Raw genomic sequence first — 15,838 nt, 5'->3', positions numbered from 1 at the left:
CATTTAAGGCTCCATCGAGTTGCATTTCATGACAAAATAAACACTCGCCTTAGCAGCTGTGGTTTTTGTGCCTGGGAGCGCACTGTTGAAATGGAGGACGATTTCTTTGCTCGATTGGCTGTGCTCAGCAAGCCTGATTGTCATTTGGGCATTCAGCATCTTTAGAGGAGATGATAGCAGCCAGTAAAAATTGAAACTCTCTCGTTTCTCCCTTTGCGGTCCTTCTGCAGCATGAGGGAAATTGATTGAAGCAATCTGAACGCCACTTGACATGATCAAAGTGGGACTGGGCTGATGAATGGATCACACTTAGCAGCATGCAAATGATAGCTTCATCTCTCCTCACTCTTCTGCCTTCTGTGTACTTACCACAGCCACTGGATTCATCACAGAGAAAACAAATGGTCTGTCATTCTTTTTTTGTTTCTCTTAGACAATATCAAAAAATATCTTGTCACGTATTACTACCATATATGGAAAAGATTTATTTAGCCAAATTCCTTTCAAGAAAAATAAATACGGCGTCATCTCATCTGATTTACGTGGACAAATAACAACCAATGACACGTTATAATACAAAAAACATACGGCCTGTGACTGTTCAGTTCATTTTAGGCCCTTTGAGAAAGCTCGAGGCTGATTGGCAGCTGTCCATGGACATGGCTGGAACGCAGTGTGTGGCTCTGAGGTCATAAGTGCTCATGGGAACGTGGGACGCGGGGGTGTGTCGGATTAAGAGGCGGAGGTCACGGGGTCAAACGGTTTTGCTGGCCCTGCGAGGTGGCAGCGGGGTGGAGTCCCGCTGCGAGCGCTTGTTGTTCCCGCTGTACAGAGACGAAATGGACGCGTTGGCCGGGGCCTGCTGTTGGCGCAGGGTGCGCCGAGCGTACGGCGGACCCCCCCGCAGCAGCAGGACGTCCCGCACGGCGTCGCGGAAGGGCTTGCTGACGAAGCAGTAGAGGAAGAAGTTGACGGCCGTGTTGAGCATGGCCAGCATGTTGGACAGGTCGTAGGCCAGGTGGACGCGCCAGTCGCGGTGAACCGAGGACACGTACAGGTGGTAGATGACCACCGCGGTCCTGGGCGCCCACAGCACCGAGAACACGGAGGTGATGGCCAGCAGCATGGCCGTGGTTTTGCCCAGGCGCCGCCGAGGGGCCGCCTGGGGCCCGCACTCCTCCTGGCAGCACTGTTGCCTCTGCCTCACCCTCAGCGTGTGGATGATAAGCGAGTTCAGCACCAGGAAGACGCTGCAGGGCAGGAAGTAGATGATGGTCACGTGCGTCCATATGAGGGCGGTGTCCAGCGCCGTGGGCGGGTGGCTGTTCCTCCACATGTCCGACCACCAGAAGAAGGGCACGCCCGACGCCAGCGACAGCAGCAGGACCGCCGCGATGATCTTCCTGGCCCGCGCCGGGTAGCTGATCTGCCGGTGCAGCAGGGGGTGGCACAGCGCCACGTAGCGGTCCACGGTGAGGGGGACGGTGGACCAGATGGAGGCGTGGTTGGCGGCGAACTCGGCGGCGCTGACCGAGTGCAGCAGGAGGACGGGGACTTCCCGGTGGAACACGGCCGTCTCCAGCAGGAAGCCGACGAAGATGATGAAGAGCTGGGAGAGGATGTCCGAGCCTGTCACCGCCAGTAGGTAGTAGTATAGAGCTTTCTTGGTGCGGGACGCCAGTCTGGACAGGGCCACCGCTGTCAGAATATTCACTGATAGAGTGAGGGAGACAAACACAGACAGAGAAAGAAACAGAGGAACAGAGAAAACAAGATCATGTTAGCTGCTGTTTATCATATTGCACTGCATTCCTTTGTAGGAAGACGGGGTTAAGCAGTCCTGTTGTTTTGTACAAAATATCATGTGCGTGCATTCACAGCAGTATGAGTTACAAAACATTGATTTTAATTGTCTGTCGGCAGAGCGTCTCATCTATCTTCCAGTAAGTATTTATATACAGTCTGTTTTTGTCAAACATCTCGTCAACAGCAGGATATTTCCACCGCAGCTATTTGGAGAACACGGCCAGTCTTAGACCTCTTCGCCCCTACAGTTGTTGACTCTGGCCCTCTGGCCTTTTTTATTTCCCTTTGGGGGCAATTACTCTGCCATGCCCTTGATGCGGCCCAGAGGTCATCTGGAGGCTTTGCTGCGAGGCGTCCGATCTTGTTTTGAACCCATCTACACACCCCTCTCATCCACCGCTGGATCAATACCAACTCACTGCTATCAGCCTGCCTGTCTGTCATGTAGGCCCAGCCCAGTAACGACAACAATGCTGATGTGAACGCTGTCCATCAAAATGACTGGTATTTTTTTCCCCCCCCTCTCTGGATTGTTGAGATGTTAATTTTGGACACATTTTGGCTCAGGGTGTGGGAGGCATGTAGAGTGACAAGAAGGAGAGACGCCAAAGAAGTGATGGATGGCTAGAGGGAGGGACAGATGGATGGATACTCATAAACTCAAACAGAAAGTGATTATTATACTATTAGATTATTGTAATCTGACCTGTGGAAGGAGCCTTCACTGCTGGATCATGTGCTACTACAGTATATTATCACACTGGTCCACTAATGCACAAGTAATGTACTAACTCCCTTGTGCACTGATTCCCTTCATCTTGTGCAGTTATCACTTTCAGTATGAATAGATATCAATGGAGAGATACAAATAGTGCTTGGTTTACGCATTGATTGCGGTTCAATGTAAACACAACTAATGCATTTGAAGATTCACTGCATTATATTTGATGTGTACCTGGTACTCCCACACACAGTAGAGCGCTGTAGTAGATCACAGGGATGAAGCCCAAGACACATTTGGACTTCTCAGGTTCCAGGTCCCGCTCCTGGTGGCTGGCCACCGTCACATTGGGCCAGTCATTCATGACCTTGTCGCTTCTCCTGGAAATGAGACAGAGGGATAGAGAAATGTTGTCAGGACACTGAGTTGATGTTTCAACCAAGAATGCAAGAAAAAAAAAGGAAAACTGTTGACTTTGTAAGTTTGTGGACTTATTATAGTTCAGAGCGGAGCAAATTGCAGTGCAGTTGCAATGCTAAGTTCTGCTTTAAGAGTGGTTGCTTCAACCATGCCATCCAAAAATGCTAAATAGGATTTGCATGAGTTTCAATTAGGGTTTGAACAATATGGGTTTTTTGATGGCCAACGCTTATATTTTTAGACTGAACTTACTGATATTGCCGATATTTTGTGTTTCCCCCAGAATTGTATTCTCTGGCATACATTAGGTTTTTAAATGATGACATAATTTACAAAAAAACATAACTGAACAATTAAATGAACAAATACATGTTTTATGTAGTTGTAGTCAGAGAGGAACCTCCTGGTATATATTGGCAATGGACAAAATGACTGGCAGATACCTGATATTTAATAAAAGGCCAATATCAACCTGATATATCAGTCTGTCATTTCAATACATCATTATTCACAGATGGTGGGCAGCTCTGTCCTCTGGCCATTGTATCTTGCGCTGTGCCAAGAGATTGATGTTAGGCAAATGGTGCTTGGGTAGCGGAGTTGTGTTTTTTGTTTTATTTTCCAGACAGAAACTGTGTTAATGGAGGTGAGTAAAGCCATGGAGTTTGGACCCAGTCGATTAAACTGGAAGTCCACAACAACAGATGGGCAGACAGTGATGACCCTGTCACCCTGTGTTAAGTCATTATCGTCCTCCCTCTGTCTCCGTCTCCCCGTCTCACCTTTTCACCCGGGTGCCATCCATCCTGTTTTTCTCCGTCTATCTCTCCTTTGCCTGCTCCCTTAATTTACCTCGCTCATCCATGCAAGGCATATTTGGCCTGCGTTATCTCTCAGGCTTTCAGTGACGAACCATTTGTGGATACTCAACCAACGTAAGCGTCCTCATGGAGCCTCAATCTCCCAATCAGTGGATCAGGGAGATCACTCTTACTAACAGTTGTGCAAACTTAATTACAGCCAATTTAAAGGCCATTCATGCACCAAACCCCTGCATACACATTACATGGCTGGCACAATTTATAGCCTGTAGCATGGATGTGATCATAAAATAGACTGCCTCTTTGTGCTTAGCTGTGCAAATTCACCCCAGCAGAGTAAGTTGGACAGAAAAACACAGATCGAAAAAACAATCTTCAATATCAATAATGTGTTTCATTATATGTAGGTGTGCAGAAAGGGGGGGGTGGGGGGTGGGGGGGTGCGCTGAAAACTGCCTCATCAGTTTCTTCAGATGCAGTTAGCATTAGATTTCAGCATGGATGGGTATTTTGTCCTTTTACTGGCAGAAAGCCTGTGGTCAGCAGGTGGCTCCTAATACTGTATGCCTGTGTGTAATCTGTAAAAAAAACATACTCCACAATGCTGATTTGTCAGTTCACTAGAATAGAGAAAGGAAGTCGGACCACTCATGTGTTGTTTACACATGTCTTCATTATATGTCAGCATTTAGAGTAACACATATGGGTCATGACAGACCATCACTCTTGCAAGCCTGTACTGTCTACTGAATGAATCTGTCTTACAGCTAATATTTTTTTTCATTTCTCCAGTCTCAGCTGTAGTAATAAGTAATAGATATGTGTCGTGATAAGAAGCCTTTATTACACTATACACTTTGGCACAAAGGCATAATGCTATAAATAAAACAACATGTCCTAGAACAACTTGAGAAATGTGTGCTCGGTACTTGTGAATGCTGGGATTCCGCTCTGTTGTTATTCTGAAAAACTTTCTACTCATAAGCGAGCGGTTGCTCGGTTTATCAGATGAAAACACGCTCATGTTTCACCCCTTGTTATGTAAGAGTATCCCACTTGCTGAGATAGAATGTCCTGGTATTAATAGGAGTTCAACTCCCAGGGGAGAGTGTAGGGAGTCTGCAAATATACATTCGCCCCTATACTATTTGACCTGAGGCAATAACACACCTCTCACCACTGTAGCAACTGATAATGCAATGATAATGCAAACTGTTGGATAATGTAATAACTTGACGAAATGTAACAAAATATCCCTCTAAATGGGTTGAAAATGTAATAAAACCTGTTCATGTAATGAATTGCTAGATAATACTGACATTAGATTATTACATTAATTAACCAGTAATTAATACTTCATAAGGAGTGTACCATATTTTAACTGATGATGTAATAATGTGATTGTAGCCTTATGTCCCATAGGGGACGAAAAGGATTAAGTAAGTAAATAAGTAATAATGTGATAATTCATTCAATTAGAAGTATTACATTATTAGTCAATATTATATTACATCCTCCGTTAAAAATATGTTTCACCCTGAATAATCACTGGTTAATATAATAATGTAATGTTATTGCAATATCCAGCAATTGATTGCATTTTTTTTATTATATTTTTGACCCCTTTTAAAGGGACATTCTTACATTTTGACAAGTTATGACATTATTTGTCAGTTATTACACTATCAGTTGCTACAAGCACCTCCACAACAAGAAAATTAACAGTACTGCTAGACAACATGGGAAATTAAAACAGTACAATACTAAACCAAAGCTAAAATTTCCCCCAAGCACCACTGCTGCATAACATTACAGAGGAAACAAGGCAGCATGGTTAGGTCTGCCTCACTGCAAGGACAGCATAGCTGACGTTTCTTATGTGCAAAGACACCTGATCCGTTTTCTCATGTGCCCGGTCTCAGGACCAGCCGAGAGAAAGATGATAGTTGTGAATGAGGCAGCTGTGAGGATGCCGAGCGAAATATTGCAAACAACGACCAATCAATAACCCCCACACCACTCTCGCTCCTCTTTAACCCTGAAGGCAGTAAATAAAATCTTTACACATGAAGCTTGGCTCTGTTGCTGTAATTGCTGTTCATCACACTTCATACTTGGGCAATTTCCTCTGCAGTCTCATCATCACAGCCTGTCCCGGAGGCGCAACACATTCTAGGGGTGGGAATAGAGTTGCTCTCCTCTCCATCACTTCCTTCACACTATAGATGAAATTCTTAGTATGTGTTTGATTAAATCTAGCAGTCAATCATGACTGTCAGACAGTTTTCTCACACAAGGGAAATGTACTATATACAGTAGAACTGATGACCGACTCCATCATACTGGTCCAGTCAAGCATCAGCAGGCAATATCCTCAGATGAATCTCCCTGAAAAGCATATCTGGGACGGAAACCCTTCAACCATGGCAGCTGAGATAGTAGCCTACAGCCTGAGGATCAGAGGCCAAAGCATGTTCCTGATTAAGACTCTATTTTAGATGGTCTTCCCAGGGTTGAGATCCAGCTGGAGGCAGGGAAAGCGGAGCTGCGGGGGGTTCAATGCCCAGGAAGCTGAACTGAATTCTATCTGTTGTCCCTGTGCTTCACTGAGTCCTCTTAATTATTCATTAGGGGACAGCGCACCTGAAACAACAGCGCTGGGAGACAGGACTGAAAGATGCCTGCCAGCATAGCCATACATTAAACATATCGCTGTTTCACATCAACACGGGGAGAACAGACGTCAATGTTAGCGAGGAAAGTGAGAACTATAGTTCGGCTTGACAGCTTGTGTGGACGCTCGTGTCTGTCAGCGGGGACGTATCGGACGACTCTAACAGGGTTTATTTTGCCTGGAGTGGCAAAATGATTGCCGATTAAAGAAGTCGAATTTACTCATCGCACAGTTCGTGAGCTGTGCTGCTGCTCAAAGTTCACAAGTTCCAAAATGCTGACCTGTGGCCGATGTTGTTAGGAAGACAGAATCCAGAAGTGCATTTTGGCAGCAGAAATTACAGGCTAATATGATGACAAACGCCTCACGAAAAGCACTTGTAATGAAGGGGGGTGAAATAACAAGAAAGCACTTGAAACACATTCTGTTAAAATGAAAAAAACGGAATCCAAGACAATGTCGATTATGAAACAATCAGATGTGAAACAGTCCAGACCCTCCCCGTTTCCCTGAATAACTTTTATATGCCTGTATCTGCATCTGAAGTCAGTGATGTATAACAGTGCTGAAGAAACAGTCACATTTTATCCTTTTTACAATGTAACAGCTCACAAGCTATAGTGCATAAACAATGAATGGATGATTTGTGTTCCCTTGTATGGTCAGTCCCAGTGTTGGTGTGTGCGTCCTGCAGCCAAGTGGAGGCTCTTACCTTCACATCCAGTCTTCACAGCGACTCTCCACCCGGGTTAGAGCCTGTCCTCTGCTGTGTCTTTCCCCCGGCGGCTCCTACAGAGTCCCCAACATTGCACACTCTCAACCCACTGTGGAGAAGTGGAGGAGGAGGAGGAGGAGGAGGAAGAGGAGGAGGAGGTGGAGAACTGGGCTCCCAGCAGCCGGTACATCACTGCAACGAGTGAGAGAAAGGAAGAGGGGACAAGTGAGGCAGAGGGGAGTGAAAAAGGAGAGGGAGAGAGGGAGGGAGGGAGAGAGGGAGGGGGCAAAGGAGTTGGGAGAGAGAGGGATTGATCTGTGGACGGAAAGAGGTGAATGAGGAAACTGATCATAGGAAGTGGAGAGACAATTAGGGAGGTGGAGAAAGTAATAGCGGAAAAAAGGAGGGTAAAACCACAAGGAGTTTGACAGAGTATAAAATGTGGCATTATAAAAGAAAAAGGTTTCTTACTGGTATTACCTGTGCAGACATGAAGTGTGTTGTCATCAGGTTTAACGAGGTCTCAGAGGGTTGACCAGGTTGTGTTCAGACTGCAAATGAACCCTAACTCTCCAAATATAGCTGTGCCCCCTCCCTCCCTACACCGACGACACACAGGGAGACAAACCAAGGATTAAAGAAACCCAGCAGTAGCTTCCTAATTGCATCTGTGTATTCTTAACAGCAGTTGGAACTAACACAATTACTAGTAAATCATCAAAATTGGCGGATGTGCGAGCCAAGTTAACGCTGTGCACGCAAGACGAATGCGGCCCTAATTTAGCTAAAAAAACACTTCTCACGATTGCAAATTGTTGATGATAACAAGACTCCAAAGCAAACAGTGAAATGGCCTGGATTAAATGCGCAGATTAGGAAAACTAATTCATGCATCAGCTCGGTCCGGCCTGTTGGCAAACAGCGCGCAAACCGAACTGAGGCCTAAGTGAACTAGTTTTGACCCAATATGGCTACCCCGCTGTTACACGTAGGGCTGCAGATAGGCATGGGGCGGAGGGGAGGAGGGTGGAGGGGGTAGGGGTCTCAGGGCAGCAGATAGATTGATGATCACTGTATGTGTTTGTTTGACATACACCACAATAGACCTTAAACTGCGCTAGTGGTTCAGTCAAGCAAATAATGAACCATACAGCGGCCAACAATCGTGCGCAGGCATGGCCCACTATCAATCAGACCCATTGGATTGGGGGGGGGGGGGGGGGCGGGGTAGAAGGGGGGCAAGGGGGTGGAGAGGGGGTAAAAAAGGATGAAGCTGGATGTGAGCGGTTGAGCCCAGTATGTTTCCTGCTTTATGATACTAATGCTTCGGCTGATATGCCTCGCCACGCCCAATAAGTTTCAACCAGGCGCTGCCTCCATGTCCTCGTTGGACTTTTATAGACAGTAATCAGCTACATAGGAAGGACATGGTGTGTTCTCCCTTGGAAAAAATGAAATGACATAAACTTTTCTCCTTTGCATGTTCTCGAAAAGTAGAATTGAACGTATTTTGTTGGATTTTCTTCCTCTCACGCTTATAGCACAAAAGGGTGAACATATGAATAGTCTTATGTATGACTAACACTATGCCACATAACTGAAATCTATGGTTGAATGGTAAGAGTCCGTTCCTGCCCTTCCATTGTCTCATCATCTACCCTTTGTTCCTCACAATTAAGTACATTTTTATGGCTCCATCAATCCACAGTATGTCTTCTCTGCCCGATTCTGGGTCAAATGTAACCCTTGAATGGGAGCAGAACAGTATTTTTCCATTTCTGAATGGTGAAGATGAGTGAACCAGAGTGACGCTAGGCTTGTTATCGCTGGACCTAGACCTTTTTAAACAGGAGGACAGTGGGCGCTGAGCAGTGAGGCATGCTGGTACCTGTATGTATGTATGTATGTGTGTGGGTGTGTGTGTGTGTGTGTGTGTGTGTGTGTGTGTGTGTGTGTGCATGCACGTACCTTCTCATGCCCTCTGTCATTTCTGTCAGTTAACTTCTCACAATGTTATTTAATCCCATATTTACTGATTTACAAACTCAACCTCCATCACTCACAGGGTTGATAGATATTCTCTGTCAACAAGGAGACTAGGCGCTCCAGTCTGCATTGTCGGGTCACCATATGAACGAGGTTTTGCACCTCTAGGTCACATTCAGATATAATGACCATCTCTGCAGATGTAGCCTACAACTCAAGGAGACCATTTCACGCCTGCAGGGTCTATCGGCAAAGCAGAGTTATAGGCAATCTCTATCTCGCCACAGCCTCTCCCTCACAAACAACTGTGCCACAAGAAAATAAATCTCCCTCTGGACTGAGCGAGGGAGGGGGTGAGAGAAAAAGACAAAGCGAGAGCTAATGGAGCTGTTGCAGTGAGATAAACTGATGCTGAGGCAGAGCAGTTCTCACAGGTCACCCCATCCTGGCTGCCGTCCACAACCTCCGCTTCCAAACTGTCATTCTGTGCAGCTTTCAAGCAATAAGACTCTCAGTGGCTGTAACATGAGGAGTTTTCCAAGCACACATACTCTCTCTCTCTCTCTCTCTCTCTCTCTCACTGTCTCTCGCTGTATTTCTGCCACACAGCCATGACTTCATGTTGCAAAATTATCCATGGCAGGCTAGTCCCCTGAAAAAATCCCCTGAAAAATCTATGAATATTTATCTTTGATCTGCTTATTGATCAGCACCGGGCGGTGCTGTCAGATCGGTTGAATTTTGCATGCATAGGAACCGCAGGAACATTACGTGAACTTGATGTCCTGCCATGAAATATCTCTTAGTAAAGTCAAGAGCTCTATCTCCAATTTCCTGAGCTCCCTTCTTGTTATCACGGCAGAATTTACAGTTCCGTGTTATTACATCAGATCATACCGCAGCAATGATTCTATCTGGCACAGATATCACATGATTCACTCAATTAAGACCCTGTCTTTGACGTGTTTCTTTTACTAAGACAAACAAGCACCAAAATCACTTCAATTAATTGGCATTAAGTGAAATGAATGGCTCTGACGCAGTTGTGTGAAAGCATTAATCCCCAGTGCATAGTCCATGTGATTAGAGAGCATCAATTAGTTTTCAATCCATTGAAATGGACTGAGTAATCAGTGTGCATTTGAAGGAACCAAAACAACATGTAGCCAGTACTAGAAGCCATCCTCAGGCTGCGGGAGATGGAAGCTTTATCCGGTGGCAGATCACAGACAGACATCCGCTCGTTTCCATGACGAGGCCATGGCTCAGGGTGAAGAGCAGCATCTGACTGTCTCTAATGCTATTCATCAATCACATACTGGCTACTGATGAGGTGCGGCAAGTCCGCCCTCTAGTGGATATGAGATGTAAATACTATTAGTGACAACCATTATTTAACTGCAGTTGATTGGCGGACACCTTATTTTTTACAGCATCGACCTGGTACAGCTTCAGCTACAGTCTTTCTCACACTTGCGTTTGCACTTACACACACACACACACACACACACACACACACAATGGAAACGTAGCATCAAGATGGGAACCAATGTTTCTTTTCTTTTCTTTTTCAAGCTATCCTTGACCGAAACAGTATGAACTTGTTAAAGAAAAAATGAGGAGAGAGGAAGAAATAAATAGAAACCAAAACTCCAATCCACACTATGACAATACATAATGTAGGCCACTGTATGTATGATTGACCTTTTGGCTGACAGCCAGACACAGTAGGCTCCTGCATCCAGAGTCAGACTGGGATAGAAGAACTCGTCCTCTGGGATCACCATCGACTTTGACAGTCACATGCGATCCATACACACAGGCAAGGGTCAACACTGACACGACACCATGAAGCAGATCACTAACCTCACAGCACAGATCTTAACAATGGGTCTTACCTGTTGCCTTTTACTTACATGTCGACTTGAGCTGGAGTTTTAGTTTGGGATCATGTATGTTTTCAAAAAAAAGCAATGAGGATTTTGGTTGCACACGTTAAGAGAGAATTACTACATTGATCCTATAATCTACTCCCTCTAATGAAGCATACGGTAGCCTGAAGCAGTGAATAAATTGCTTGGATCACTGTGTCACGCACATGGACTGAATTGGCTGTACAGACTGACACACATACAATGCAACATCATGTGAAGACTAACATAGCAACCACTGAATCCCACTATTGGCCTAATTCTGTATCTCATGAGTAGTCTACTTTGATCTGATTTTCACCAGAATTGTTGATATTTCATCAATGTTCAGGCCACAAAGTCCAAACAATTGATTTGTGCATGAGATACATTATGAAGCTTCTATTCTGACCGACATCCCATAGCATAACAGTTAGCAATCCAAATAAAAGTTTCTCAAACATGAGATTAGGCCTCACCTGCATACCTGTGGTTAGATTGAATAACAGACTATTTTTAGTCTTTGATTCTCTATCAGTGAAAGCCTACATTCCCCTGCAAAGTCCTTCTACTTCTCACACCCCCCCTTCATCCTAAACACAGCTGTCTGAGGTCCCCCATGGCCTACTCCCCAGATCAATGCCATGCAACGAGCGGTAATACCCAAGGATAGGAAACTCAGAATCAAAGCAGTAGCCATGGAAACAACCTAGGCCAGATTCCACCCACCAATCGATGGGGTTCTGTGTGGTCGGCCGGATGTGCCTAGAAGAACCCGTGTCCCACATTCAGATACAGACCCCCTCTTCCTCCACAACGGGGCAGACAGCGGCAGAGGCGCACATCCGGACAGAGCTTTCCCAAGGGGACGAGACAGCGAGAAGTGAGAGAGGACGACTGCAGGATAGGTTGGCAGAGCTCATATTCTGAGTAAAGGCAAGAGGGAGAAAAGATGGTCAGGGAAGACAGTGTCCTCGTCCAGATTCGCATAGGGACGCTTTTATTGGCTCTCTGTCTTCACATGGGGCCAGTTTCTGCAGGTAAGCCAATACCAATGCTGCTCTAGCTGCACCTTAATGACTAACACTGTATTATGGAGAATGAAAGCTGTGTTGTTTTGGGTTATTTGTAGTCTAATATTGTCACATTTTGAGATAAGTGATGCTTTGTCTCGGGGCATAGCAACACTAAGAATTTAACAATCCTAGTTTGTATTTGTTTGATGATTCTGGGTGCTCATGCCAGGGGGAATATTGTAAGTGGGTGTGACTAATGCTTTTCTGCTTTTTGATTGTTACTCACACATTAAGACTGTGACACTAAGTATTCTGCTACAAATAGGGCCTATCCAGAAAACAGCAGGTACTCTGTCATATTTTCCAAACTCATAATAATACCAATTAAAATGACCGAATTAATTCTAGATGACAGAATGATGGATCGATTCCCCCTTATGAAAACTAATCTGTCAGTCATTCTTCATTCGTGCATTTGATATCTTCATTAACAATGAAAGGTTACCCTCAGCTGTCATTTAACCTCCAGACACCAGTCAAAACTCTTTCTCCACCCAAACAGGAGGGATTTCTTTTGACCCTTTTCAATCACGTTTCCACTGTCCTATGTGTGAATAAGTCACACCAGAAACTGTGGTTTTAGGCCAGATTGTGATTTAAAGGGAACATCACAGCCTAAATGTAACATTGCACAACTGAGTTCCCATCCTGTTCCGTTTTTTATCAGGGGGAAAGGAAGTGTCACAAATGACATATTTATCAAGAATCGGAAAGAGGAACCACACTGTGTTAATTTGAATCAAAGCTCAGATCCTGGCAGTGGCAGTGACAGTGCAGTCTCCGAGGGGGGGGGGGGGGGGGGGGTCAGCAGCAGCCTATCAGCCGCAGATGGGACAAAGCTTTAATTAAACGTGACCCACAATTCCTCATTATCCAGACAACCAGTGCAGCTGGGCTGATCGATGCCATGGATTTGGATGATACTGCCCCATTGTCTGTATCTGGCCATCATACATACCCCCACCCCTTCTCTTGCATGATACAGTATTCTAATCACCCGTTTTCCCTGTCTCCAATCACTAATCCTAATTCTCACTTCTCATATCATATTTACTTCAACCTATTCCTCCTCCCCTTCCGCTAGGCATGCTGAAAGTGGATGGGACCCAAGATGGGGCTGGTGGTGGAGGGGACACCATCAGCCACTCCCTGACCCTGGTGCAGCGTCTGGAGGCCCTGCTGGCTCAGGGAAACGGCAGCGATGTGTCCCTGAGGGTAGAAACGGCCAATGCAGATGAGGTGAAGGTGATCCAGGCCCACTCCCTGGTGCTCTCCCTGCAGAGCCCTGCTTTTGAGGAGATGCTGCTTAGCCGCAATAGCAGCACCCTGGTCCTCAAAGAGAGCTCTGACTGTGCCGCTGTGTTTGACAAGTTCATTAGGTGAGACAGAGGAATTGTAATAAAAAAGGAAATTATATCTGAATGTGATATTTGGAGATAGCAGACGGAGGGGGGGCATGTTATGTGTCCTTGGGATTCATATCAATTCTCGGCTTAATTCAATTTCACTAAGTCAGCATGCCCTCTACTGGGATGAAATGTGCAACTGCAGCCCTACATCTGAAGGGCCAACAATCAATGATGAGTATGGCACTGACTACAAAACAAATGAACCCATCAATGAACTGCTGGGTTGCTCTCTAGCAGTGTGTGGTGTAGCAGCAGGACATCTAGATGCCCAAGTTGGGAAGATGATCAATACATACCAAAACCTTTTCATCTCAAATGCTAATGAGGTAGCATATTGATTAAAATCTGCACTAGATCTGCTTTTTACCAGCGTAGAAGGTGACTGCATTGTGTGCTGGGCCTTTCCATAGAGTGGCACCATAAATAGCATTGCTCTGCTTCACCTTTTTGTTAGGAGTTGTGATGTGGTTTGGAGATACTCAAGATAATGCCAGCATTCGCTCTACGACAGATGCAGCCTTGTAAAATAGTGGTTCTTGGTGTAGGTGAAATGTATCTGGGACAGCTATTGCATGGTCAATGATCATATTTTGTACATATGTCATCATTTTAGAGTAGATTCCACAGATCTACCACAGCAGCCAGTAGACTCACCCACACACCCTCTTTCTGTGCAGGTATCTGTATTGTGGGGAAATTTCCCTGCGTCTGGAACAGGCCACCCCTTTACACAAGCTGGCTACAAAGTACCGTGTGCTGGGACTCCAGCAGGGGATCACCCAGTACATGACCCAGAATCTGGCCCGGGACTCTGTGTCGGGCCATGTGGTGGGCTGGTATGATTATGCCCTGCAGGCCGGAGACGTGACCCTGAGGGACAGCTGCCTTCAGTACCTGGCCTGGAACCTGTCCTCGGTGCTGCAGAGCGGAGAGTGGGCGACCATCAGCAGCCAGCTGCTCATGTCCCTGCTCCAGCGCTCCGACCTCATCCTGCAGAGTGAGATGGAGCTCTTCGCGGGGCTGGAGGCCTGGATTATCCAGAACGAGCCGGACGGTCTGACCGCGGAGAATGCCTTGAGGGCCGTGCGCTACGCCATGATGCCCCCGCGGGAGCTCTTCCGCCTGCAGACCCAGTCCCCGATCCTGGCTCGCTATCAGGAGTCGGTGCGTGATCTGCTCTACATGGCCTACCAGTTCCACTCTGCCTCGCCACTGCACATGGCCAAGTACTTTGACGTGAACTGCAGTCTCTTCATGCCCAGGAACTACCTGTCCCCGTTGTGGGGGTCCCCCTGGGTCATCAACAACCCCACGCGCGATGACCGCAGCACCAGCTTCCAGACCCAGTTGGGGCCCAGCGGGCACGATGCCAACAAGCGAGTGACTTGGAACGCCCTGTTCTCCCCACGCTGGCTACCCCTGAGCATGAGGCCTATGTACACGGACACAGCCGCCATGCAGCCCACCCGCGTGGAGGGAGGGCGGCCTCGCGTCATCATCACACCAGCCACCTCCAGCGCAGATTTTGCCGGTGTGAACTTCCAGAAGACGGTGCTTGTGATGGCTCAGCAGCAGGGGAAGGTGGTGGTGAGACATGTCTACAACTTCCACCAGAGCACGGAAGAAAATGGGGATTTCCTAGCCGAAGCTGACCTGTACCGCCGGACGTCTGAATACCTCATTGATGGCTCCCTCTTCCTCCACATTGTAGTGAAGCCCCTGTACCAAACCCTCATAACTACCAAGAACTGAACCAACTCCCTCCGTCAGTGACATGGCCACCTTACCTCACCGTACACATACTATTCCCTGGAAGCAAAATCTCACTCATATCGCATTATGGGGGCATGGATCTGAATCCTCCTCATGTGTGTGTTGTTTGGATCATTTCTGTCTTGTCTCATACAACTGTTTTCAATGGGCAACTAAATGATAATATGATAGCTTGATATCATGAATTACAAGATAGTACCTGAATGCTGGCATTTTGTACAACATACTGAATGGAAAACACAATCAAGATGTCTCTAAAGCTTGAGGTCTTGTGTCTGCAACATTTTTTCTATGCTTTGATATTGGTGCTATTATACCCCATTCACAATTAAGGGGTAACACTTGTCATTCATCACCACATGGTCATCCTGTTGAACAGCGTCAGGTGCTCCAACAGTCAGGCTCACATTTATACTTTGTGTTTAGTCATAATATTCAATTGTGTACTTACCATGCCACTTATAAGCTTTCATACCACAGTAGTTGTCAGAGTACCTCATCGTTAGTTCATTGTGATTGAACATATT

General features: G+C 46.2%; 2 protein-coding genes across 2 annotated transcripts; one reads left to right on the top strand and one right to left on the bottom strand.

Moving 5' to 3' along the window:
• Nucleotides 1-754: 754 nt before the first annotated feature.
• On the bottom strand, nucleotides 755-2,924 carry gpr142 (G protein-coupled receptor 142). Its single transcript, XM_071532534.1, has 2 exons — nucleotides 2,762-2,924; nucleotides 755-1,713 (listed from the first exon to the last, which is right to left on the bottom strand). The coding sequence occupies exons 1-2, from the start codon at nucleotides 2,889-2,891 to the stop codon at nucleotides 755-757; spliced, it is 1,089 nt and encodes a 362-aa protein (XP_071388635.1). The 5' UTR covers nucleotides 2,892-2,924.
• A 10,291-nt stretch (nucleotides 2,925-13,215) lies between these two features.
• Nucleotides 13,216-15,290, top strand: LOC139655191 (BTB/POZ domain-containing protein 17-like). Its single transcript, XM_071532531.1, has 2 exons — nucleotides 13,216-13,508; nucleotides 14,216-15,290. Exons 1-2 carry the CDS (start codon nucleotides 13,216-13,218, stop codon nucleotides 15,288-15,290), a joined length of 1,368 nt encoding a protein of 455 aa, XP_071388632.1.
• Nucleotides 15,291-15,838: the final 548 nt, after the last annotated feature.

The sequence above is a fragment of the Centroberyx affinis genome, unplaced genomic scaffold (assembly GCF_046629955.1).
Source record: "Centroberyx affinis isolate AG114_WGS23_722 - 3 ecotype Tasmania unplaced genomic scaffold, CSIRO-AGI_Caff_v1 ptg002205l_1, whole genome shotgun sequence".
Taxonomy (NCBI): Eukaryota; Metazoa; Chordata; class Actinopteri; order Beryciformes; family Berycidae; genus Centroberyx; species Centroberyx affinis.
This window is presented reverse-complemented; position numbering and strand designations above follow the sequence as displayed.